Source organism: Brachypodium distachyon, chromosome 3, assembly GCF_000005505.3.
Source record: "Brachypodium distachyon strain Bd21 chromosome 3, Brachypodium_distachyon_v3.0, whole genome shotgun sequence".
NCBI classification, from domain to species: domain Eukaryota; kingdom Viridiplantae; phylum Streptophyta; class Magnoliopsida; order Poales; family Poaceae; genus Brachypodium; species Brachypodium distachyon.
In genome coordinates, this window is record NC_016133.3 from 56,604,702 (window position 1) to 56,631,434 (window position 26,733).

At 42.5% G+C, this 26,733-nt stretch overlaps 4 protein-coding genes across 5 annotated transcripts; all 4 read right to left on the minus strand.

The window, feature by feature from the left end:
- Positions 1–1,028: 1,028 nt before the first annotated feature.
- LOC100838698 (endoglucanase 8) lies at positions 1,029–4,119 on the minus strand. The gene is made up of 5 exons (XM_003570452.3): positions 4,093–4,119; positions 3,003–3,155; positions 2,243–2,656; positions 2,073–2,150; positions 1,029–1,976 (listed from the first exon to the last, which is right to left on the minus strand). The coding sequence occupies exons 1-5, from the start codon at positions 4,117–4,119 to the stop codon at positions 1,209–1,211; spliced, it is 1,440 nt and encodes a 479-aa protein (XP_003570500.2). The 3' UTR covers positions 1,029–1,208.
- A 100-nt stretch (positions 4,120–4,219) lies between these two features.
- Positions 4,220–8,310, minus strand: LOC100843359 (fatty-acid-binding protein 2). 2 transcript variants are annotated; one of them, XM_003570466.4, is made up of 11 exons: positions 7,939–8,310; positions 6,635–7,234; positions 6,314–6,524; positions 6,010–6,085; positions 5,815–5,917; positions 5,330–5,398; positions 5,190–5,226; positions 5,030–5,104; positions 4,910–4,961; positions 4,769–4,813; positions 4,220–4,635 (listed from the first exon to the last, which is right to left on the minus strand). In XM_003570466.4, exons 2-11 carry the CDS (start codon positions 7,150–7,152, stop codon positions 4,538–4,540), a joined length of 1,284 nt encoding a protein of 427 aa, XP_003570514.1. In that variant the 5' UTR covers positions 7,153–7,234; positions 7,939–8,310; the 3' UTR covers positions 4,220–4,537. The 2 variants fall into 2 exon arrangements, with proteins under 2 accessions (XP_003570514.1, XP_024318093.1); XM_024462325.1 differs by lacking the exon at positions 7,939–8,310 and adding an exon at positions 7,819–7,886.
- Positions 8,311–10,095: 1,785 nt separating this feature from the next.
- LOC100843973 lies at positions 10,096–16,007 on the minus strand. The gene is made up of 14 exons (XM_003570468.4): positions 15,717–16,007; positions 14,932–15,019; positions 14,628–14,736; positions 14,449–14,498; positions 13,959–14,025; positions 13,576–13,648; positions 12,709–12,764; positions 12,280–12,376; positions 11,837–11,918; positions 11,427–11,489; positions 11,232–11,291; positions 10,803–10,895; positions 10,635–10,697; positions 10,096–10,548 (listed from the first exon to the last, which is right to left on the minus strand). Exons 1-14 carry the CDS (start codon positions 15,779–15,781, stop codon positions 10,450–10,452), a joined length of 1,065 nt encoding a protein of 354 aa, XP_003570516.1. The 5' UTR covers positions 15,782–16,007; the 3' UTR covers positions 10,096–10,449.
- A 164-nt stretch (positions 16,008–16,171) lies between these two features.
- On the minus strand, positions 16,172–26,726 carry LOC100843664 (isoleucine--tRNA ligase, chloroplastic/mitochondrial). Its single transcript, XM_003570467.4, has 22 exons — positions 26,547–26,726; positions 26,310–26,472; positions 25,175–25,329; positions 24,989–25,090; positions 24,344–24,413; positions 23,995–24,107; positions 23,710–23,778; positions 23,261–23,368; positions 22,508–22,652; positions 21,666–21,897; positions 21,299–21,585; positions 21,060–21,196; positions 20,510–20,657; positions 19,743–19,874; positions 19,231–19,359; positions 18,697–18,824; positions 18,462–18,626; positions 17,809–17,934; positions 17,655–17,728; positions 17,292–17,541; positions 16,808–16,987; positions 16,172–16,722 (listed from the first exon to the last, which is right to left on the minus strand). Exons 1-22 carry the CDS (start codon positions 26,568–26,570, stop codon positions 16,474–16,476), a joined length of 3,186 nt encoding a protein of 1,061 aa, XP_003570515.2. The 5' UTR covers positions 26,571–26,726; the 3' UTR covers positions 16,172–16,473.
- Positions 26,727–26,733: the final 7 nt, after the last annotated feature.

Below are 26,733 nucleotides of genomic sequence, written 5' to 3' on the forward strand. Positions count from 1 at the left end.
CGTTTCCCCACCTTTCGGTTATTATTCACGATTAAAGCAAACTTTAACTTCTTCTTTTTTTCCGTCTTTGGTCGTAGCAAGGGCCTTGGATTTTCTTTTTCGTATAGGGGTATCGATGCACGATGGTTAAAGTGTAAAGGTGTATACGACGACCTTATAAGAGAAGGTTCTCGTATAGCTCTTCTCGTATACTTGACATGGTTGATACAATAATGTTTTTTGAATATGTTCAATCGACTTGATGGACTACGGCCTTTTCTTAAGAGAGGCGTTGAGGGGGTTGTCAGCCGCATGCTCAGACCGAACATTTCTTTTCGGGTCTCTTGGAGATAGATCTTTTGGGGCCCTCTTGGACTCGTAATGGGTCTTTCCAAGCAACGAGGTAAGTATATCCTCCAAACTCAATTCAATCCCTCGACCTCGAGTCTGGATCAAAAGGGTTTTTTATGGAGCTGGAGACTAGGGTTCCCTCAAAACTCCAGCCCTCTAGCTCTCCTCGTTTTATATTCCAAGCGAAAATGAATTGTTACATATATACCCATTGAGAGGTGTTATATAGGCCAGAGGCAAAAGAGATCATGGGCATCCTTGATGGGGAGAGAGAAATTGAGCGGAACTGTAAAATTTCGACCCATATATCTCATGCTGGACCAAATGGATGTGGAAAATGTATATCACGTCAGCCAATATATAAAACGTGGCTCAAAATCTGGAAATTATTTGGACACCGTATTGTATTGTGACGCGGCGGAAGAAATGCACTCACCTTTTGTTTTGGCAAATCGCAACAGCTATGAAAAATGATCTTTCCATTCGTGATATAACAAAACCGGCCAGCATACAGCACGTCCAGCACGAGGCGACCACGTGCAACGGTGCAAGCTAGAGACGCACATGCATGATATGCAGACGGGCAGCTCAGGTAGTACCACTCCGCATATGCCGTACGAAACATGATACGATACGCGCACCCCTCCCACCCCGATACCATCCCGGCCGTACGTCACGTTTAATCTTGACGATATAGCTAGATTTAAGTCATACTCCGTAGCAGATTACAATTAATCCCGTACGTATGTAGTACACCCTAATTAACCTGACCAGAAAAACAAAATCAAACCTGAGAAGAAGAAAAAAGAGAGAAAGGAACAATTAAACTTAACAACCAGATTCACCAACGCCCGTCCGTCGCAAGCCCAACCGATCGATCACTGGCTAGCAACGAGATCATTGCCGCGCACAGCGAGCGCCGCGAGCGGTCCAATCGAAAGCGAGTTAATATAAGTGCAAGGCTCCGTGCACGACGACGCATTCCGCTTATCCACAAACTCATCGTTCCCATCCGGCCCGCCCATGATGGCGCCCGTGAGCTCGTTCGGGTTAGGCCGGTCGGGCGCGAACCAGTCCCCGAAGCTCATCCCGCAGTTCACCACGGTCCCGGGCTTCAGAACCGGCGTGGACGCGCCTCTGTGGTGCGGCTGCGTGGGCGGGTTCACCCCGAAGCCCACGACATACGACCTTCCCCTGGGATTCGCCCCCAGAAGATAGTCAATCTGCTGCTTGGCGAACTCCTTGAGCCGGGCCGGCGGGATCGGCTGGCTGCCGCACATGACCTGCTGCCCGGACCGGAGGAGGATGTCGCTGTAGACGACGAAGAGGAAGGCCGTTCCGGTGACGTACTGGGTGTTGGCGCCGTCCCGGAGGTGGATCATGCCGCCCGGGGTGATGAAGACCTGGTGGAACGGGGTGTCCGGGAGCACGGCGCAGACAAAGTTGTCGGCTTGGGTTTTGAAGCTCTGGAGCCCGCCGTTGGCTGTCATGTTGAGGTCCGCGAGGAGGACTTGCGCGCCTGGGTATTTTAGGTCCCAGCTGAACTCGGCCACGCTGGAAGAGATGGCCTCGTGGCTGATGAAGTCCGCGTATGCTTGCCGCTTCGTCGCCATGTATAGCCACGTCGCCGCCCACAGCAGCTCGTCCTGCGTGCGCGCGTGCGTGTCCACGTGTCAGTACAGTCAGCATGCATGCGTGCACCGTCAGCAATTAGTATATGCATGTGGATTGTGGAGACGTACGTTGTAGCCGGAGTAGGAGCAGTAGAAGGGGCACTCGCCGTCGTAGGTCTTCATGTGGCTCCGCCCGAACTGGTACAGCTGCAATCAACAATGCCAAATTTTGTTTTTATTTTTTATTTAGAACAAGAGTTCAAAAATCTTATATATTCAGGAACGGAGGTAGTACGTACGAGCTTGGCCTTGTTGAGGAGGCGGCGGGAGTAGCCCTTGTCGGTGTCGCGGAAGACGAGGGAGGAGGCGGCGAGTGCGGCGGCGGTCTCGGCGGCGATCTCGGTGCCGGGGGTCTTGTCGTCGATCTCGTAGAGGGTGCGCGGGGTGTTCATGTTCTCGGGGCGGACCCAGCACTGGTGGTCGAGGTTGGGGTCGCCCACCTGGACGTACATGTGGTTCTTCTTGGCGGCGCACTTGAGGAAGTAGTCGGTGCCCCACCGGATGGCCGCGTGCACGTTGTTCAGCTCCCCCGCCGCCTGCAGCTCCGGCTTGAACGCCAGCGCCGTCCACGCCAGCGTCGTCACCGTGAACGCCAGCGGCAGCCCGTACTTCACGTTGTCACCGGCGTCGTAGTACCCGCCCGTCAGGTCCACCTGCCCGCATACATATGGTTTGCATAATTTGATTTGTGCTCTGGCCGTAACCACAAGAGGAAATGAAGCGTTATTTACTAGTGGATCAAATTAATTGGCCTTTCGTTTCATGTTTTAAACAGCAATTACTACTGCCCCAATTAATCAGATCTTATACCATAATGCACGCGTGAATCATGCATCTGATCGGCCCCTTTCATAACGTTCTTTCTAGCCAATGGACACTGAACGTTTTACATGCATGCATACACGAAGGGGACATGACACAACTAAACGAAGAAGGGACGAAGAATTGAAACAAGGAATGCTGGAATCAAAAGGGAGATAGGCCGGCCGGGAGACGTACATGGGCGAGCTTGCCGTCCTCCATGCCGGAGTCGCCGCGCCATTTGATTCGGTTGTTGGGCGGCAGCTTGCCGGAGCGCTGCGCCTCCAGGAACATGATGGACTTGCTCAGCGCGTCCTTGTAGTTGAACGACACGGCGGCGCCGGCGGCGGCCTGGACGGCGCCGGAGACCACCACCAGCAGCGCCGCCAGGATCGCCAGCGCCACGGTGCGGACGCCGCCGCTCGCCGGAGCGCGCTTGTTCTTCATGCTGCGGCTAAGCGCGCGTGGGAGAACGTCGAGGTGGGTTCGGGAGGAGGGTGGCCGAGGAGGGAAGGAGAGGGAGAGGGAAAGAAGCTAAAAGGGGGGGATCGGATGCGCTTGCGTTTAGGAGGCGGCAAAAAGGAAGGTTGCAAAGTGTTTGGCCCAGAATGGCTTCGGTTTCAGGCCGGTCAGGGAGAGGTCCTCCTCTGGTCGTTTCGTTTCTCCTGCCTGTCCCTGCATGTCCTGGATGGCGAAAGCAACAGAGTTTTGCTAACTTTTCCGTTTCCCAGGCACCTAAAATCGCATAGTTCTAGCCTATCTAGACGGAGATATGGTTTTTCTAGTAGTAACGTCATTGGGTTTTTAACTACTCAGCATGTAAAAACGCATCAGAAATTTGACGGAATGCAGCTTGGACCAGAAAGGAATTACCTCCAGCAGTGAACCAATTGATGGCTTATGTTTAAAAAACAATGGATGCTTGTACTTACACCTACAAGTTAATTGCACTCATGTTGAAGCACTAATGTTTTACTCTGTTGGTCGAATAGCATTAGAGGATCTGAAAAACAAATCCGTTCTACGAAGAGGTTTGAAACGTCTCTCTTTGATATGTCAGCGCAGGATGCTGCTCATAAATGGTATAAATGGCCGGTTGATCCACAGATAGACCTGAAAAAAAAAGGAAGTAGCCTGAAATGCTTCGCCAAAATTAGGTTTTCTTTTTGTGCACGGATTGCAAAATTAGGCTGGAGAAACTCACCATTTTTTTTCCGTCACTAGCATTGTACTATTCAGCATCTACTGTACAAAAAACTGCAAAGAGTGTCATTGATAAAAACTTGACCTTATCAAACGAAAATCCAGTGAACATCGCAGGTCGAAAATAGGTTCTCCAGAAGCTAATTAGCTGTTCTCATCATAGCCTTGTATAATGAAAATGGGAAGATCAATTTAAAAGCATTGCCAGCATCAATCTAAACGCTTTGATTTAGATGCGGGAGCGACACACATTCACTGTTAACACTTCTAACCGAATCATTGTACATGATACAATCGCCAGGTAATAGAGCTGAAGGCCAATCCATATGAAAAGCATGGAGGAATTTGCTCAGGAGAAAGATACCAAGCCTCCGTGTAAGTCGCAAATTTTGCCTGTTTAGTTTACAAGTTACAGATCTATTACTATACATACAACTGATCCTCTCCTGGTTCCTGTCCCTATATGCTCTTCCCCCTTTGTATAGAAAAATGAAATAATTCCGACGGCAGCCATATAATTATGCTTTATCCTAGCATCTCCTGATGAGTCCACCCACATTCTGAGCAATGTCTTGTTTGGTCTCCACTGAAACCGGCGGGTCACCAATATACATATCGAAGAAAGCCCCTGTTTGAGAAGACAGGGTTTAACAAACAAGGATAGCCCAGACTAACTGCAGAAGAATCCTAGCTTTAACTAAATGATCTATAGTTTTGCAGCAGAATATTTTCTGCAAATTGGAGCAAATAAGCACACTTACTGCAAAGATCTCTGCTCTGGACAGCACCAATTTGTTTGCCATCAACTGCACACAGATGTTCATTATCAATGTACATCGTAGTGGGAAAAACTCAAATTATACTGACAGGAACATTATATACTTATTATGTATAGTACTAACTTTCAGTTATAAGCTGGCCATCAGAGGTTTGACGGAAGTCGATCTTCGTACCCTGCAGTTACATTGGCTATAACATCTCGCGCATAAATGTTTTAAATGTACCAGGTGCACCTAGCTTACCACAGGTATTCGGATGTCTTCGCTGAAGTAAGAGCCAAATGTCTTCAAGCAATGATAATCAGTATGAGGATTCATCTGATCAAAAGGTAAACAGAAAGCTCTGTTAAACCTATGGTGATAGCAAAGAATATTAAATTAGTTGCTAAATTGAGACAAGCACCTTTTGCAGCCGGAAGCAAAGAGACTTCTCAAATGCACTGAAAAAGATGTTAATACAGATAAGATAAGTAACAAACTTCAATCTTGTTCTTGCATAGATCATATCTTCTGAACCATAGATAGAAATAGAAAAATCCTTACTCTCTCACTGCGCCAATGCTAAGGCCATTGTAGCTAACAACTAGCCTGACTGTCATGTGAATATTTTCCCTGCATAACAGGGCAAGCATAATGCAAATTTTATTAGCAACAGAGGCAAATGCATTGCAGATGGGATTTTTTTTAATGTTACTGGTGTTAGGTGTAAAATCAGGCAATAAGAAAAATCCTACGCCTACGCATCATCAAAAGTCAAAATCCCAAATGGCATCAACTGACAGCAGGTAAATAGAAAACCTAAAATATGATGTGAAAGAATAGCTAGTTTGGAACAGTTTCAGAAAGACTCTATAGACAAGTACACCTATTCTCTGGATGATTTCTGCAGTTTCTGTCAGATTACTCAAGGAGTACCTCAGCTTATACAAGTATCACTTGTATACAGGCTAGTTAAGTTCCAGAATTTGGGAAATCTTCATACGAGGGATTTGGTGAGCACATGTAAATGATCCATAGAGCATTCGTACCTCAGAAGATCTTCATAGAAATCAGGGTGATCCTTCAGCTCAGCAACCGGAACAGAAGCATACTTCGGACCCAGCTTATTGCAAATAGAATCTGGCTGTATATCTATGAGAACAGAACATCAGTTAGGCGGTAACTCTTGTCTGTTATCAGCTCATAAGTAATAGCAGCCCACATGAAAAATTCAGTTTACTCACATAGACCAAAGGCATAGAGATTAAGATTTTTGACCCTCATTATCTTCATGCTTCTAAAACCCATCCCTACAAGCACCTGAGAATTAATTGTTTGTTAGCTTGTGAAAGGGAATGCTTAAGGACTAAGCAATGTTACAGATTTGGTATACTGTGACATTTTGACATTGTCAACAGAACAAGATACAGACATAAGTGTCCAAATAACTGCCACAATAAGTGTTACCTGATGGAAACATTTGTTCTGGAATAAGGAGAAATGGTACACAATTATGAATTATCTTCAAAAAAGAGTTGGAAAAAGGACCTCTGCAGTTGGATTGGAATTGTCCTCAAGAAGAGTAGGGAACTTGATTCCAGTTTTTGGTTCTGTTGCATCTTCTGCCAATATTGTTCTTGGCACAGCAACACAAGCACAACCTGGGCGCCTTTCGTCCAAATAAAGCTGATCTACTTGTTCTCTGATTTGGCCACCATCTTTTCCCAAAGTCATTGAATCTATGAGCATCTTTGGCGATCTTGTCAATGCACAGAATGAACAATTAATAAAGCACAGACTGAATGAAACCAAACGGACAGGAACAAACCAAACAGAAAAAAGGAAGCGGTAGCAATCCATGAACCTTACATGTTTTCAAATGGTGGTATTACAGTAGCAGCAGCTAACATAAGAATGTTACAGGCATGGCGTTCCTCCGCCTCATTCCACAGTCGCCCAACCGTTGCATTTGCAAGCCTGGCTAAAAGCATCTGTATAGCATGCTCTTCTCTTCCTTGAGAACCAAACTGCAATCCAGCCAAATGCTGCATGCAAGAGGTCACTTGTTTTATCTGTGACCGACAGGCTCTTGAACCAGAGCCAGCAATAGCAGACAACCTATGGAAAATCTTGGGATTTGATGCTCTAGAAAGACAGAAATAGAGAGCTCCAGCAACTTTGTGGAAGCAGCTGAATGCTTCCTGAACTGCACCACTTCCTGTAGAACATAGATGTCTTGGATGCTGAAAGGAACTCTCAACTAATGTTCCCACTTGTGATATCAACCCTAACCCCATATCATGGGATATTGGAGAATCTATCTGGAACTTGGGCAGGTATCCTCCATTATGATCAAGCTTGGAGAAAATTGACCAATCAGGTTTCATAGTGAAACCACGTGTTAAAATGTTACTCCAGGAGTCTTCAAACCAAGCCGGGGAGTTTATCAACAGGAAATTTCCATCTGATCTGTTAATTGGAACAAGGAATTGAATCAGAACACACTGGCATTAAAAGTGAATTCAGTGCTAACTTGCAGACCGCAGTTTCCGCACCAGCATCTGCGACTGGGACTGAATACTTATGTAGTACTGCACGACATGCGACTCTTGCCAAATTAATTTACGTTTGTTACTATGCAAACAACAATACATCAAATTGAAGATTTGAACCCTTCAAGACATTCACAATGGTTCACTTAATAATTAACACGATAAATAATCACCCCAAAACAGTAATTGGAGACTGATGGATGCTGCTGTTTACGCCGGACATTGACAGAATAACCGCCCAAAAACTCATCGCCAGCGAAACTACGGAAAGCAGCTAGCAGCTACACAGAAAACAGTTGTAGCTAGATCGAAAATTCACCCCCACCTCAGCTAAGCACTTCGAATCCCACCTCCCCACAGAAAAAATTCACAAGCCCAACGCCCAAACGGCCCGGATCACGACCAAACATTACTCTGAACCACGCCGTTTCCGCCAGATTCACGCGCAGCACACCCAACCCATCACCGGCCGCCGCCAGTCCTAACGCCACCCAACCTCACCTCGAAACACCAGCCAGCCGAACTTCCCCCAGAAAACCCAAGGCATTGACCATTCGCCCCACCACCAACACCACAGCGGCAGCAGCAGCAACAACAACATCAAAGAGAAGGGAAGCAGACCTCGATGGATCACGGGACCTCAGTGGCTCGAAACCGAGCGGTGGCGGATCGGAGAGGAAGAGGCGGCCGCGGGAGCACGCAAGGGGAAGGGGGGCTGCGCGCCTTCCTTCCTTCCTTCCCCGGCTTGTGTTCCCTCGGCCCCGGATTCGGGGCGTGCCGCCAACCCAACCCTTGCCCAAGGGAAGGGAATGGAATGGGGGAGGTGGTGGGAAACCGGAAGCAAGAGGCTTCGTATTAGTGGCTACCTTCCCAACAACTCGGCGGCGGCTGGCTGGCTAGCTTTGCCGGCCCTCCTCCGCCCGCCCGTGCGAGGCGATCGGCACGTGCGCCGCTGCTTTGGAGTCGAGCCGGGGTCGTTTCAGGGTCAGACTCCGGTTGATTTTACGGGCTCTATAAAAAGGTGGCCGAACCGAAGAACCCTTTTGTCGTGTCAGGTAGGCAGGCAGCCCTCCTCTTGCTGTTTACTCCTACACCTGAACTCCTTTTCAGAACAGAACCTAACTTTGCCTTCACGAACACATGTGCAGATGCCAATCTTGAAATCGAGCTGATGAATGAAGACCCAAATGAGATTAGTACTCCAGTTAGCAAAACCATCAGCTTTCTAGGACGTATCGAAAGACATACAAAAGCTTGGTGATTTAAGTGCAAAAATTGTAGTGGTAATTTTGAAAACCGGGCCGGGGATCACGGTCCGTACATGCGGCTGCCTCGGCCGGAGACCGTCGAATAGATGGAAGGATGGATTCCGGGAATCGTCGAGATGCGCTCCGCGGCGCGCGCGGAAACAACGAGCTCTTGCACTTTGCACGCACGGCCACGGCACGGAACGGCCGGCCGGCAGCCAAAGGCTCACATTTCGTCCCTGTGTATTTCCCTTTACGGCCAACACAACACACTGCAAGGAGTAGCTGGTGCAGGTCGCGGTAGACGCTCACATGCTCTAACTATTTATTTAGTTTTGGTTGAAAGCAAAATGTAGTCATAGTCTCGTATATAGTCATGCATGCAATTTTCTTCTTTTTAGCGTGTAGCGTCCCTGGTGTGGCAGCTAGCTAGAATGCCCCTACGAACGACGAAATAAGCTTAGATTCGGCCTTCGACTAGCAACCAAACCACGGACAGCCGGTGCCACACAACCGTGTCCGGTTTAATTGTCCGGTGCATCTTATTGGACCCAAATTAGTAACTAGTACTACTCCAATAGTTACTGATTGAGTGATTGGCATGGATGGGCATGGCACGACAGCTCGTGTTGGTTCGTTGCTGCGCTCATATGCATGGATTGCTTTGCTTCGCCTGCTTGCCGTCCTTCTCAGCGCCCTACCACATGCCTAGCTACTACGGAGTACCAACTTTTGAAGGCCATCCATGAACCATGATCCATCCACTGTACTGATGATCAGGAGACAAAGGAAAAGCGGACGCAAATGACATTACGTTTCACCTTTCTTCGCCGGGGCCGAGAGGCGTGCTGCGTGAATCAACGGTTATCAACACAAATAGGCCCTGTAATCGTGAAATTAGAGCACTAATTGGCAGATAATAATTTCCATAACTAATGAGACGAGGCAGAGTTTCATAGGGTTCGTTCGACGTGCGCTGCGTGATTCAGGAGAGATCGCTGTAGAGGGTCCTCCCACTCCTGCTAGGCGACATGATGATATGAATAGTGCTGCTTTGTCATGCCTTGTTCATTGAACCTGGCCTGAAATCTCAAACAGCGGGAAGGTGAACCGAGCGTGCTCGCAAACAGCAAAAACATGTCATTATCCTCTATGAATTCCGCAAGTCGTTTGTTGGTACTGTAGCACTATCTGGTATGCATTGCCTTCACTATCGCGCAGGTATAAATGGTTGAGCAGCAAGAACAATAAATCTTCTGTAAACAACACTTCTAAATTCTGAATATAGTAAGGCTTTTAGCATTGATCGAGGTGGATTATGAAACGAAAGCAGCTGTTCGCAAATCACAAGTATATACTCACAAAATACCCATGCCAAAAGATATTCTTGTAACTCGACTTATCTTAAGGAATCAAGTTCCCTATCTGATGGACTCTGTTGTCCAAACATATTGAAAGCATCATCAGCTCATGTTATCAAGTCCTCACCAAAGCAGACACTTAGAAAATTTCAATCACGGATCCAGAAAAATTCAACGAATGATCTAGATGATTCTTTTTGCATAGATGCATCGATTCATATTTCATCTTGCAATTTGTCAGAAAATAATGCGCAACTCTTTACATGCTAACATGCCAAAATCTAAGCTAAATCTCACATACTCCATTAACCAAACCTTTCAGATTTATACATCAAACTAAGAATTCACAAGAGGTGCCGCTCACATTTTCCATTTTCCTCACTGATGTCGGGTAATGTGCTGAACTACTGACTGTCTGAGTTAGGGAATTCTAAGATTTCACATGAGATGACCCTTAGCAGTTGAAGATTCATTAAGCCAGCTAAAGCACGCCACTAGCTGAATATATTCCCAGAACAGGGTAATCAGGCACGTTGCTCCTTGTGCAATTGGCCCCGAAATTTTGCAATGTTCTTCCGCAGTTCGATGTTTGACATTCGCTCCGCCTCCAGTGCCCGTTCAAGCTGTTGAGCACACCCAAAACATAATGATGTGGAAGAATATGAGAATGCTACAAGTCAAATAATAGCACTTAAATTATCCAGAGTACCTTTGCTGCTCGAGCACTCCATTCTCCAAGAATAGCTCTGAGTCTATCATTTTCTTCAACATACTGCATTCATCATGTTCACAATCAAGCAAGAATATTTTGCGAGCAGATATGAGAAAAACTAACATGATCATCATGCTGGGAAGATTGCTATTCGGTAAAACTTACCTGATTGTTGCTCACACGAATACGTTGGATCTCTGAGTCCTTTTCATCGATCAGACCACGAGCAAGGTGAAGCTCTGAATGCACTTGATTCATCTGAACATTTAAGTAGTATGGAAGATTTACAACAACTTTGAGCTCTCAAGTTGTGGTGTTAAAGATGAACAACTCAAGTAAATCGCTCTCATATAAAGAATTCCACCTTTCTTATAATAATATTTCAAATATCTACAGGAGAATTATCAGAAATTGTCAATAAGCAAATGCTTTTGTGCCAGCAACTAGTTCGCTTAGTAGATTATTCTTCCAATATACTAGTTAATGTAAGGGTTCTGTATAAGTAGGCCTGAGAAAGATGACTTGACCTTGTGCACCTGCCTTGCAAGTTCATAAAAAAAGTGGTATATCTTTAGATATCACACAGATTATTACCTCGGCTGAGAGTGCTCGAAGTTCTTGGTCACGGGATGCCAAAAGATGGGCAAGATCAACCTGCAAATTTGAAAGGAATGGATTGATGGCAATCCACTACTTTATTTAACAGTGAAGGAGTTCCTTTTTCTGATTTTGAACCTATGGAGCTGCCAGTAAAACTAATGCAGCATAACTAATAAGTGTTGCACAAACCTGAGGAGTGTTCCCAACATCAGTTCTCTGGTATTTGCTTAAGCATTCTTGCAAGCGCAACACCTTCAAAGAAAACAAATCATTGTCAACAACCGAACTTATAAAAGGGCAACTAACATAATCCATGATTAATTTGACCACAAGGGTAGCTATCCAATCCTTCAGTACCAATTACTGATCTAACCAAGCAAGTCAGTAAAATTAAATACAACAGATTTAGCTCATTTCTCTTTACATGAAATCTCAAGACCTAAATACAACTTAAATTTTACTAATGCACATATACTGTGTGCGCTACAGGATACCTTCTCAAGACTATTACAAAGGATATATGTATGCAAAAGAGAAGTAGATTAATTGGGATGGGTCTTGACTATTGAACATCACAATTGCATTCATCTTCCACGTACCTCCTCACTCAGGTAATGTATATTCTCCCGTTGGTATTGAAGTAATGCCATCTGCTGATCAGAAAGACGTCCATCATAATATCTGGTGGAGAAAAATGCATCAGCATATTGAGTGCTACTGGCAGTATGATGTTGACGTTAAGTGATCTATACAACATATGATCGCACATGTAACTCTTTGGAGTCAAGTAACATGCTGCTACACATGAGTTCAATACACATGTTTTATTTATTTTTCTGATAGACATGAGTTGAATAATCCTGTTTGGCACTATCAGAAAATCGAACACCTAAGCCTGGAGCAGTGCAAACTGAGCGGAGAAGAAATATGACATATGGGGAGAGACAAGAGTAACCTACGGAGTATCAAATATTAAAATACAGGTACATATCAATTAACACAAAAAGTTCAGCTTATTTGCAGTGCCCCATTACTTTGGTACCTTCGATCTTCCAAAGTATTAGATGGTTGAAGCGCAGAATATAATGACCGCAAGATATCAGGCTGCCCATTCAAAGAGTTGTATTTGTGGATATACCCTGTAAATAGAACCAAGTGGACATTGCATCTTACAAGATACTCTAATGGGGCCAAACATGCATTTCTAAGAGAAAAGAACACAGGGCACATGTATCTCATTGAGCATAAGAGCTATAAAACATGAGAAACATGTGGAATACCATTCGCAGGGTATTGCTTGATCTATATAATTCTGAAGAAATAAACCTAATTGTGGATGCAAAACAAATTTGAAAAATTCTGCCACCGTAAACTATTTACAGAACAGATTACAAATTTACAAGTGCGCAAAAAATACCATGATCCCAACAATCTAAAAGGTAACATAAAAAGTAGCAACAGGTTAACTCACATATGTATAAGCCCATAAACAATCCAGCACATATTGCTTCAACCACAATAGCAATCCTGCATTATTGCAACTGAAATTGTGAGATGAGCACAAGACCAAGACACAGGGAGGGACTTTCATTAGCTTGTTATGAGGTTGTTCAGTTCATGTCTACAATCCAGCTTACTGATAGCAGGGTGAGGGTAGGAAAATACTAGTCTGAACATGATCCTGTTTTTTGAAACTGATTTATCACACCAAGAATTTGTGATTATTTTTTTGTAAAATAAATAAATTCTGATTCAAGCTATGCCATGATTACCAGCTATGCTAACCAAACATGCATACAGAAGTTCTAGCCTTGTTAGCATAGTTGGAAATTATAGGAAGCATGCAAAGTTGCAACCTGAAGTAACTGTAGGTCAATATGGTATAACATGAAAACCATTATCCAGCTAGACAATGGGCTCCCCAAGAATGTTTCACTTATGTTTTCTTGGATTAGATTTGCATACCATTGCTATAAATTTAGAAACAGGCTCCCCAAGCCATAAGCATGTTTGAATTTGACTGTTTACTTAGGTTTGTCACATTATTGATGGGTATAAACAGCTGAACTTATGCCAACAGAACAGCGCACTATACAATATGGGTTTACACACAACAAGTGACAAACATAATTAAATAATCAAACTTCACGCTGAAACAATGAAAAACTATGCTATACATGCCCATGTGTGGCCTTCATGCCATTTTCCTTTTCAACACACCAATATTATTATTTTTGTGATACAATGTATAAACCAGTTCAAAAGGCATTTCTCATTCAAGAATCAGGATTCAGATCTCCCAAATTTACTGACGCTAAATACAATGCCAAAGGTTTACCTTAGCAACAGTGAAACTGATAGTATCTGTACGAGAGGCTGCCAGACTATGATCAAGAGCATTAAACCAGTGCCTGCCAAAGCAATACACAATAACAGTGAATCATTTCGACTGAAATATTACCATCCATGATCAAACTGGAAATAAGTGATAGCATCACTATCCTAGAACTTTAATTACTTATCTTAACACCTTTTAAAATCAGAACTAACCAAGATAAAACTTAGAACCAAGCCCTATATAAACTCTCAAGATATGGAACCAAGAAAGTGAAATGTGTTCGCATTAAAGGAGCAGCAGTGCAATAAGAAATTATAAAGATTGCAAAACAATGATAAATGCTGGTATTAGAGCATCGTACAAGTCTGTTTGGTACTGCTCACCATATGCAATAGTGGCAAATGGGAGTCGAGCAATGCGCTTCAGTTTCTGGCTAAAATCGTAATAGCCCTGCATGTCAAAAGCATAAACACACCATTTAATATGCAAACAAAACTAAGAGAGACAGCCGGTTAAAGTGAAACGAAAGGAAGTTGTTGATCAATGGTAGGCAGCTTGAGTACTCAGTTTGGAAGTGCATTTATGTTAGAGAGAGTGACATACACTGATTCATTATATGGAGTACAATCAAAGAAAATATTTTACTCTAATCACGTGGCAATAGCAGAGAAGGTAACAGAATGATAATGGGACATAAAAACTGATTGTATTGAAATCCAAACATAACCGAGATCCCTATCGCTGAGAAGAACACAAATGACTTGTCACTCAAGAGTATATACTAATGAAAATTACAAAGGGTTGATTAAATTGATTACTGCGAATGACATATATGAAACAGAATAAATCAAACTATTTTTTGATTTGTCATACCTGCAACCTCACTTTCCTGACTTGGTGAACCCAATATTGCTCAAAAATGCCTGCATTAAATTTCAAGTGAACAGTAAATAAATAGCTCGCATAGAGAGAGGAATTTTTTTTAGTAAAGGAACAGAGTAGCCAAAAAATGCATGTATAGAAACAAGGAGCCAGCTTATCTGATAAAAAACCTGTAAGAAGCAGAAGGATAACATTGGAGCTGCACAGCAACGGAGGGACCATGTCTGGTACAAGAAGAAATATCCATGGAGCCGACACAGTAACAGCAGCATAACCTGCCTAGAGGAAGAGAAAACATAGCTATCATAAACTGGACAAAGTGAAATGGCGTCTTGCTGATTAATGACATTCCCATAGGATAAAGGAGGTGTAGTGGTAGAAAACACACAATGCTTTAGTTTTTTGTATAATACATAAAGGGCATACACTTATATCCAAGGTAATCCATGTTTATGTTAAGAAAGTTGATCTTACCAACACGATACAGTACAAAGTACCACTAACTATGCTTCTAGGCTCTCGATGACCAGATAGGGGGGCTTCATGTAGTAAATCAATAAACCTACATAAAAGAAGAAACAGATATCCTGAGGAAATATTAGATTGCCAAAAACTAAACAGTTATAGAACTGCAGAAGGGTCATGTAAATCATCAGTCAGCCCAACTTTTTTTTGAGTAATTCAGTCAGCCCAACTGACTGTCTCTGTTTCTGCATCACCCTTTATCTGATTGCTCACTTTCGTGGAGTTCATACCAAATTAAGATAACTGAGACTAAACCTACAATGCAGCTTAAGCTTATGCGAGCACCACAGCCGAACTACTCGACACTCGATCGAGTCACTAACTCCGAGGGGAGAAATACAACAAACTGAAATGTAACATGTGGGCGGAAATGCAGACTCATAAAACTAACAACAGTACCTTCCTTGCACGTTACTATAAACATTAAAAACTGCAACCGAAATCCATGACTACAGAGGTCGCAGGATACAAATACAAGGCAAAAAAAAATTGTTAGCCACGAAGCCCTCAGACCCTCACACAAACGAACAACGGTGAGCTCCTCCTTTCTCCGCTCAACACACCAAAACCTACGATTCCGTGGACCACATCACGAAAATTTGACACGAGACGGGTCACAAATTCCGCTGCAGCCTGCCATTGCGGCGGACTTCAGATCAGAGAACAACGCGAGCAGAAGCGAAACGTCTATTAGGGGTGCCTACTGGACGTAGGGATTAGGGTAGAGGACTCACAGCGCGTCCTCCTCGGAGGCGGGGACGGCGAAGGAGGACGCCGCGCCGCCCCGCTCGTGCGACATGGCCGCTTGCCGATGCAGGGGGAGTCGCCTCCCTCCGCGAGTCCGCGAGTGCCTCCCTCCGGCCTTCGGATCGGAAGGCTATCCCGCTGTTAATCTTAGGTTGTAGCTCTCGTGTGATGGAAACGCGCCGGGGAATCGGATGCGAGCTCTCTCCTCTCGGGGTTTGATCCGTGTGCGGGGCGGGGGTAACGTCAGCCTCCCGCGGAGGAAGAAGGTGCGAGTTGTGAGTACTCCGTACTTACTAGTACTGGGCACTGCGTGAGGCTGCAGGTGGGTCCACCCTGCAATTCTAAAATAATTTACCAAACCTACAAGTTTTTTACACAGTTTCGTAAAGGTTGATTACCCTTTGAATTCATCACTTACATGCACATGGCATAATGCCCTGTATTTCTAAAACTGGTTTCACCTTTATCTCTGTTTTGTAATATACTCCGTAGTTACTTACAGGAAGAAGGGATGGTCAAAATTTCACTAAATTATAACTAATGGTATAGCTGTTAGTAGTTGTACATGCAAAAAAATTTGGGGCTCAAACTAAAGTTTCAGATGATCTCCCTAAAATCTTCTGTTCTCTTTCGTTATAATAACAGGGTCAAAGCTTTCACCATGGAAGGAAAAAAAACAATCAATTCCACCTATCTTCACAATAAAGCTGAAGGTTCAATCCGGGTCAAGACTCTTCAGCAGCCTCAAACAACAGCAGCGGCAGCAGGAAATGATTGCGGATGCAAATCAATGACACCGTGGCACCGCAAGCATAGCGAGGGATGATCGAGGAATGATCCGACATCCTTGGTATAATTCCAACAGCGCTCACATTTTGCACCATCAGCACGAGTCACGCCGATCCATATCTCTCCAGTGCGTGTGTCCCTGAACGTTCCAGTATAGGATACACCTGATGTAGCCTCTTCATTCAGGGATGGGAGAATCTCCACCTGCAGGAAGAAAAAGAAAGGAGTTGAACGATACTGCATACAGAAAGAGGGCCTCTGATTTTTTTTAGAGGACGGCAGTTTCTACCTGAGATGTGATAAATAGGCGATGAAGAGCATCTGCATCATTGGTGGCAGAAGACAGCTCCTTTAGTCTGGATACGGTATCAGCATTTCCAGCGTGGAGATAAACCTTAGCATCTAAACTAGAGCCTATGAGCTTTCCTGTTCTAGCGCTCTCCAAAATTTTGTTCACCTCTGATCTCAACTGGTTAACAATCAAATGCAATTCTCTCAGTAAGAAATCAGTCGTGAAGATATGAACTCAGTGCATTGCCAAAATATGTCAACAGAATCAACATGAAATCAAGAAAGGACTGAAATGTCTTCCCTAGCAATTTATTAATTTAGCAAAAATGTTCATATTGCACATAAGAAGTGGTTTCTTATTTTAAAAGGTGGGTTTGCCTTTAGGAAGAAATTTTGTGAATTGATAACCTACAACCCATATACCATAGCAAAGCGCGACTTTTTTTGGCAATGCCTTAATGTAAGACGGGAATGTTGTGTACCTCCAGGACAATACTCAGAAAATCAACATCATCCTTTTGAACTGAGAGCCATTCTTCGTTCTTATTTGGCCATTTTAGATCAAAAGCAAACTTTGCAACAGATCCATCTTCCAAAGTGTGTTCAAAGGGTAGGTTCTGCCAGACATCCTCAGCCAAGTGTGGCATGATCGGGGCAATGGCCCTAACTAAGTAGAGTAGATGTGCTGCAAGGACTGTCTGGCAGCTTTTCCTTGTGTAGCTAACTCGACCACTGAAAAGATGACAAACTGTATTACATCATAGAAACTGTGAAGTTGCATTTACAAAGGACACTTCTAGCGAAATAAATTCAGATGGAAAATGAACATTAGATCCACGCCGTACCCAACATAAAGTCGATCTTTTGCAACATCAAAATAGAAATTGGACAAACCAACAATAGCAAATCTCTGGAGGGTCTGAAATAGAAAGAAACAGAAATCAGAGCAAAGAAAGGTAAATTCTGCAAAATTGGTGCGACTAAAGAAATGTTACCCACCTGGTATATTTTATAGAATTGGTAATTATCATAACTATCCTTCATAGAAGCCACAACATTTTCCAGTTGGAAAAGAGCATACTGGTCAATTTTCGGTAGATCACTGTAAGGCACTGAATTCTCCGGCTATAGAGAGGAATCACACAAAAAACATTAGATTAGAAAAGGTTTGCACTGAAATGAATGTTCTAACAGTAATAAAACGAGAAAAGAAAAAAAGATAGATAATTAAGAAATACAAATGTTACGTGTAGCAAAGGTATTCGACTATTGTGCCATTAGGGAAGCAAGCGGCAACCCCCGAACTCCACGTACAAGCATACTTAAAAGTAAAACTACTGCAGTTTCCCACTTGAACTTTGTATAGGGTTGACCTATGATATAATTTATATGAGAATTTCTCAGGTTGCCTGCTTGCATCCCTACATGCCACCCTTATTATTATCTACACAGGAATCTACTGAAACAATTCTCAACTTCAAGCATTATATTCACTTGGTAGTTCAGATTTTGCACTGAGGAAGAAAGAAAAGGTGTATGGGTTTAAATTACTAAATAAGGATAATTAAAATGAGTAAGAAATCTGTTGCTAGCTGGGGCATCTCTTATATAAGAAAATGAGATGAAACATATATTTGACCACCTGAACTTACTTTCCAGTCATGGAGATTTGATAACAGAAAACGCATAGTGCCTCGTAGTTTTCTGTACATGTCAGACATCTGGCGTAAGATTTGCGGACCAATCAACACATCTCCTGTGTAATCAACACTAGAAACCCATAGACGGAGCACATCTGCTCCATAACCAGGTTCTTCCTGCACAAGAACCGAGAAATATTTCACTCCTCAAAACTAGGAAGTAATACAAGTTTTTCTACGAACTTACCTTAGAATTTTTCCCACCAACAATCACTCTCTCGGGATCCACTACATTACCAATAGATTTGCTCATTTTGAGACCCTTTTCATCCAATACGAAACCATGGGTTATAACACTTGAATATGGAGCCTTTCCTGTTTTTTCCCCATAGAGAAATGGAGAATACAGAACCAATCATGATAGTCCGTGGAATTTCAGATGCCAAAAGTATTGAGAGAAAAGCACAAGTGTTTTCAGATAAAGGAGAGCTCATAAGAAAATAAAACAATCCAACATCATTGCATATTGATAACTTTCCATGCATATGAATTGTCAGAACGTAAACACAAAAACCCAAAGGTATCGTTATTGATGAATCATCATGTGGACTTTATGTAAATTGTGATTACCCTGGAACACATGATTGGGTAAAAGAGAAACAAGTATTTGGAGCACATGGAGTAAGTTTATATACTTTGTCAGCAAAATGTAAAAGAGCAACAGAAAGTCTCTACTGATATTACACCCGAAAGAACTGTAATGCATGTTATCCATAATTACCTGTAGTAGCAATGCTGGTTAACAAGGAACTCTGAAACCATCCACGATGTTGGTCTGAACCTTCAAGGTATACATCTGCTGGAAAATTAAGGCCATCTCTTTTTGCTGAAACAGCAGCCCATGAGGAGCCTGAATCAAGAGAAGATGCAGATGTCAAAAGTCGAAGTCACCAGAAGATGGGAAAATAAAAATATGTTCCTAACAAAGCTCAATCTTTGTTTGGATCATTATTACTATATGTGTGCTTTGAGGGGCCGGGAAAAAGATCACATGGACAACCACATACAAAGTATGATATCGACGCAAGAATGTAACACATGACTTCGGTGGTTTGTCTCAAGTTGAAGGTTCAGCAATCAAAGTGATGAACGGATGCCAAGATTCGTAGTGCATGCACACAGAGAGATATATATATCTATGCAGAACATTGATGTTATGAATTGTCACAACCATCACACATTGAGCTTCTGACAAAAAATATTATTAGCAGAACAATGAAGACTGAATCCTACCAGAGTCGAACCAAACATCCATTGTATCAGTTCCCTTGCGGTACTCAGATGCTTTGTCACGATATTTATCTGGAAGAAGTTCCTCAGTTGTCATATACCACCAGGCATCACTGCCTTTCTTTGACACTATAGCTGCATAACAGCAAACACAAATTTATTGGCAGACATTCATTTGACTCTAAATCCAAGTAGAAGTAAGCAGTAAATCATATTTTTTCCATAAGGAACTTGTTTTGAACTAAACACAAAAACTTTACCAAGAAATACTTCTCTCCCAAACAGGCCCTAAATGGGAAGAAATCGAGGTGGGATTAAATGAGAAAGACTGACGAGCATAAGGCCATTTTACAACAATTGAGAGAGTACAAGTACAAATGGTTCAAACCTTCATGTCATAAAAGATAACATATCCCTCCGTCCTACAAAGGATGTCGCAACTTTGACCAAATTTGAATGCATCTGTACACTAAGTCATGTCTAGATACATCCAAATTTTGACAAACTTGAGACATCTTTTGTTGGACAGAGGGAGTACTAAATTTTATACATCCGCTTGAAAATTTCTAAACTGGAATAGTGATGGTTACAGCAATTGTATTTAGATGAAACGACTGTATAGTGAATACATACGAGAGCATTATCTAAATAAAACTTGAGGAACACCTTCAATCAAGACATTTAGATCAGTAACTGCTTGGGCGTGATATTGTTTCAAACACAGTGGAAACCTAACAAGGAAATGCAAGAAATCATAGACATCGACGTACCCTTGATATGCTCAATTGTTTCTTCAGTTATAAGAGGTTCTTGTGTGTCTACGTGATAAAAAACAGGAATGGGAACCCCCCATGTCCTCTGCCGTGAAATACACCAGTCAGAACGGCCAGAGATCATGGCAACAATCCTCTTTTCACCCTGCGAATTTTGAAACACAGGCAAGAAACAAGGTTTACTAATCAGAAAACACAAACAGCATCTAAAGAAATATGATAAACAGTATGATTAGGTCATTCCATGCCAGCATGAAAAATATTGCTTGAAAGGAAATAGTATTGCATGATGAAACCGGACCTGCAAATACTTGACCATAATAGACAAGAAATCACTTGCCTGGGGGGAAAACAATCAAGACACGATAACAAATGTGCACAGAACTTCAACCAGCGAACTAGTGCAGATAAGAAATACGGAGTATGCACTGAACAAAGATGCAAAGTACCAAGTGCTGAGCTTAACAGTTCAAATGCGGTTCAGTGAGACAATAAACAGAGGAAAAAAGTCTCTGATTTCAAATATAAGTTCCAGAAAAAAAAATACCTGAGAAGGAACCCAAGTTACTCGTTTGATTGCGTCCAGTGCAGCATCCCGAAAACCATCCACAGAGGCAAACCACTGTTCAGTTGCTCGGAATATAGTTGGTTCTTTAGATCTCCAGTCATAGGGGTACTTGTGTTCTGACAACCAAAGACGACAATGAGCAAATAAATTGATAAATAAAGTCCTTTGTGTTCACAAGCGATACAAAAAACTTGGTAGGTTATTGGGAAGTTACTCACTGTAAGGCTCTTCTAAAATGAGTGAAACATGTTCATCCAGATACTTCACAACTGCAGCATTACCAGCTCCCAGGACAGATAAACCATTGAATTGTCCAGCTTCAGCAGTGAAGTTCCCTTCATCATCCACAGGGGAAACAATAGGAAGCCCATATTTCAAACCTGTTATGTAGTCTTCCTGGCCATGGCCGGGGGCAGTGTGAACAAGGCCAGTTCCAGATTCGGTTGTTATGTAATCTCCTCCAATAACAACTGAACATTCATCGCCATTCACAGGATGGATGTATCTGAAAACACCATCCAAGTATAACATGATTAAAAAAGTGCAAGCACAACCATAGTGAAATCAGATGAGCACAATAAATACCTGCAGTGCTCCAAGACTGACCCAGGAAATGACTTCCGGATTACGAGCTTCATGCCCCACTTGGACTCTAGAACTGACACAAGATCAGAAGCCACAATGACAAATGGTTTCTCGTTCCCAGAGCTCAAAATACTCCCAAGTTTTCGTTGCTTTCCTCCAGATGTTGACTCACTTTCCAGTACAGATTGGAGCTCAACTACTGCATAAGTAAGCTCAGGGTTCACAGCAACAGCTGATACAAGAGCAGGTTTTTAGACAAGTTAGTACGTTGCAAAAATTAACAAAAGTTTGAAGCAAACTCATACAACATTGCAAAAACTACACAAGAATAAGAGAAAATAATGCTATATGCTCCAATTCCAGAGTAGCAGCGGACATCAACTTTGCATATGTTGCCAATATCCATTGCGTCAGCATAGCAATGCATGAATGAAATATTTTCATGCCAAATATTTTTTTTTTTTATAGGAAGCAATCAGTGTGTTATGATGTGCTTTCAAACTATGTTACTTTACTAATAGCCTTAATATTCGTTTATCCTTATTACCAGGTATCAAGCGCTGCTCAGTGAGTCTATGGGCAGATCAGCATTTCATACAAGTTATATGGACTAGTGGACTACAAAACATATTACTGTAGAAACATATGGAGATTTAATATATACTTTTCATTTGTTGTTCTCCTCATAAAAATACAGCTTGAAATTTTGACGAATACACTGCTGTCATCCCACTATTTGAAAGTTCCGAAACATTTTAAGGTGGCTCTCATGACATCCTGTTTCAAGAGTGACTCTCACTGGATACTTCCATTATATTAAAGCAGACAAGGCATCACCTCACCAGCATTAGCAGGAATTGTCCATGGAGTAGTGGTCCATATGGCTAAGCAAACATTAGGGAGAAATTCATCTAGCAATCCAGATTTAGACGGACTGGTAATCTTGAATGCAGCATATATGCTTTTGGAAACGTGATTTTCCGAATACTGGAAAAGATAAAAGAAGCATACGTAAGGAAGAAAAATCAACGGATAAATTAAAAAAAAAACAGGAATATATAAGCACTTAGTATGCCCAAAAATTCAATACAGCTTTGAAAAAAACTAGGATTCTCAGATTATCCACGAATAGTTCTACCAAAGTGACAAATACAAAATTAACTTGCAGAATAGTTACCCGTAATGCATATGATACTATCACACATAGGTTTAGTGGAAGACTACTTGTTATGTAATAACCGTGCAAAACATACTATGGTTGGTCAGAAAACACGGTCATTAATTTCTAACATGAAAAGAGACAATAATTACAGGAGTTTGCACGCACGCAGCAGTGCAAAAACAATATTAACTGAATAGATAACTAGGGAACAACATCAAGCAACTTCCCAAAGAAAACATAACCTAAAGCCCAACGAAGCATTTAAGTTTACTGTAAAAAAATCAGAATAATGAATTGTTTATTTGTATATTCAACAATCAGCATTATCAAATATTATTTACATATTTTTCAATCACCTAGCAATCACTGTAGAACGAAGCATTTGATAGTAAATTAAGTAATTAATAGTATCAAGAAGAAAGGCTAAGCATACCTCCAACTCAGCTTCTGCTAAAGCAGTACGTGATGATGGACTCCAATGCACAGGCTTTCGTCCTCTATAGATATATCCTCTCATAACCATTTGACCAAACACTTCTAACTGTCATATTGAAACAAAAGAACAAAGTTGTTAGTACTACTTCTGTTGCATAAGGGTGCCTCATAATAAGGTTGAAAAGACTATTGATATTAATTATCGTAACATAAATTTATACTCCAGCACATATTGTCTTTATACTGGCATGGTAAAGAGGTAAAAACAACAGCAAAATTAACTGCTCTAATGCTATACGCAAGATAGAGATGTTGACACCCTCGATCAAGTCACCCAAACCTCCAACTCTCCATGCTCTTACTCATGTGAACAGATACATAGGTTGTGATGCAATATTTGCAATTATTTTTTACAGAAATAGTAGGAGAAGGTAACAAAGTGAAAACCTGAGCAGCTTCATATTCAGGCGACAGAGTCAGGTAAGGATTGTCCCAATCTGCCCATATACCAATCCGCTGCAAACAGAGTGTTATCAGTTAATACAAGAAACTACAAGCTAAAAGTTCGAAGGCTTTCAGTGACCAGACAAAATGAGCCAGGCAGTAAATGACTCCGTGCTGTCGTAGAAAAGGGCAAACACACCATGAAATACCGCAGAACTTAGGTAAGGGCGGCTGACTTGCTAATTAGACCATGTTGCCACTAAAATTTTAAAATGAAGAAAAGAATACCTTGAAAGAATTCATTTGTGCATTAACGGTCGCCTTGGCAAATTTTGCAGCCTTTTGCCTTAATTTAATAGGTGTTAGAGCATTCAATGTTTCCTTGTCCATCGACTTCAGAACTGCAGTAAAAGTCAACAGTTACTTGGTTAGTCTAATACATGCAGACAAGTGTGTTCCAAGAAAACCCGGTAACTAGATAAACTTTTGAAGATGGCAACATTTCCACTTTTCTCTCTTTGCTCCCCCCCCTCTTTCTCCTTGTAAATATTCTGGTTCAGTTTATTTATGCTGTCGGAATCTCTCTACAGTTTTCATTTAAAAAAACATTTCCACAGGTCATACAAAGATATATTACCTTTTAATTCTATTGGAAGGCCATGGCAATCCCACCCAGGAACAAACGAAACCTTGTGATTCTGAAGCAGCTGTGTAACAGAAGAGAGGATCAAGACACACAATAAATGGTAGATCATGGTAATTCTATTAGAATATCGATAAAAATTTATGTTGCACCACCACCCCTGGAAAAAAGAAAGGGTGGCCAAATTGATATGCATAGTATTGATTTATTGAACAAACTGAGTTCAGAACATTTCAACAGGAGAGAGTTGGTAGAACAGCATTATAAGATCTTATAAAAATCTAATGCCATAAACAATCAACTAAACTTAGGTGTCCATCTCAAAACAAAAGATAAGCCTTAACCTGCATACTGTAATATTTTTATACGAGAGAAATAATAATCTTCTGACATCTCATATCTCATACACAATCAGTTATTCTTGGGTAAACCTGAGACAACTTATATAGCAATTACATTTACAAAAGTTCATCCACTTGAGAAACATTGGCATATGGTGCATCAAAGATAGGTGGTGCCCCAGGAACAGCACTGAGACAAAACTTTAAATCATACCAATGCTTTCCCAAAAAACAAATACATGAACGGTTTGCAAAGAAACATGTGGTACAGTCATATCAAATTCAAGGGTGCTTATACCTTGTACCGATTTATAATATCTTTGAGAACTTTATTCAGCGCGTGTCCCATGTGAAGATCACCATTAGCATATGGTGGACCGTCATGAAGACTAAATGCAGCCTAATCAAACAACCAAGAAAACTAACAAAGTCAGACAAATAGTTTCATTTATATTTTTGGATTTAGTTCAAGAAATAAACTCACCCCAGTGTTCCTTTCGGACACCCTCTTCAGCACCTGGTTCTCCTCCCACAGCTTCTGGAGCTCCGGCTCCCGCATAACAGAGTTTGCTCTCAAGCCAAAAGTTGTCTTTGGAAGATCAACCGTGTGCTTGTATTTCCCATCTTCTTGTTTTGCACCTATCAAGATTCAACAACCTAAATAATTCAACCACCTCCATGTTCTAACATTGTGTCTGCTTCTTTTAATTTTGAAGCTCTCCAGATCAAATTACTTGGTACATTAAGAGCTTTTCATTTCGAAGTATGCCATACCAGACTACTTGTACCGTTAAGAGCATCAGTGGCTCAGTTAAACCACCTGCTAGTAAATGGGAGGTCTTTTTTACTTTGACAAAAAATACTTATATTCCCACAACTACATTCAGCTATATCAACATCAAGACTTATTATAAATTTTAACCATAAAATTCTAAGTATAGCAAGTTATTCTAAAATCAATCAAATATCCAAATTCTGATAACAGCCGAATAGGTGTACATAACTCATTAATCATACACCCTCCGATCCATATTACTTGTGGCATCTTTGTCTAGATACGCATTTCATTGTGTAGGTACATGCCTATCTAGAGAAAGCTGCGACAAGTGATATGAATCGGAGGGAGTAATAAGCTTGTCAGCTTGCATCATCACAAGCATAAGCTCCGCAGTTTGGGAATTGCTTGCGCCATCCAGCATCTAGTATAAGCCCACCACATTCAAGCTTTTACTGATGGACAGCGTACCTAATGACCTAATCACAATGAAATGACCCAGCATGTGTAATGACTACAAATAAGAAAATGTCGAAGTCACTGTAAGATCGTTCAAGCTAAAGCGGGCAGATTAAGGTTAAGTTACACGCATTCATCGGACACAGCTTCAGTTCCAACCAATATAACAGACAAAATTCGCTCAAAAACCTTAACAATTGATCCAAATCTCATGGAAGATAAAACTGCACCCAGTTCGCCAAATTATATAACCGTTGTGTCTCTAGCACTGGATGCAGCTGTGGAAGCAATCCACCAGTGCAATACCAAACAGACGGCCATCGATTCCCAACAACTCCCTGAACCCCCAATGGCACACCAACAGCAAGCGCGAGGAACCGCTCACCCTGCGCGGCCTTCTTAGCCGCCATGACGGGGCCCCGGGATCGCCGCTTCGATGCCGACGACGACGACGCGGCGAAGGGCTCGCTCGACTCGGTGCAGAACGGCCGTGGCGACGCCGCCGCCAGCCTGCGCAGCGGGAAGCGGCATCTCTGCGTCGAGAACACCTGCGGAAGCGGACGCTCGTGAAGGGGTGCCTCTACAAGGTTCGAGAAACCGAGGGGGAGGGAACAGCGCTTACGCGGCAGCAGGAGGCGGCGTCCATCTGACGCCCACTAGCGCGACGGAGCTCGCTCTGGTTTTATGGGCCTCGCGCCGTCCACGGCGGCGAGGTGGGGGGTTTATAGGCGCGGCGCCGGCGGCAATGGCATCGGGGGATAAGGGGATTAGCGAGCGAGGGAAGGGAGTGGAGCTGTGGAGACGAGGAA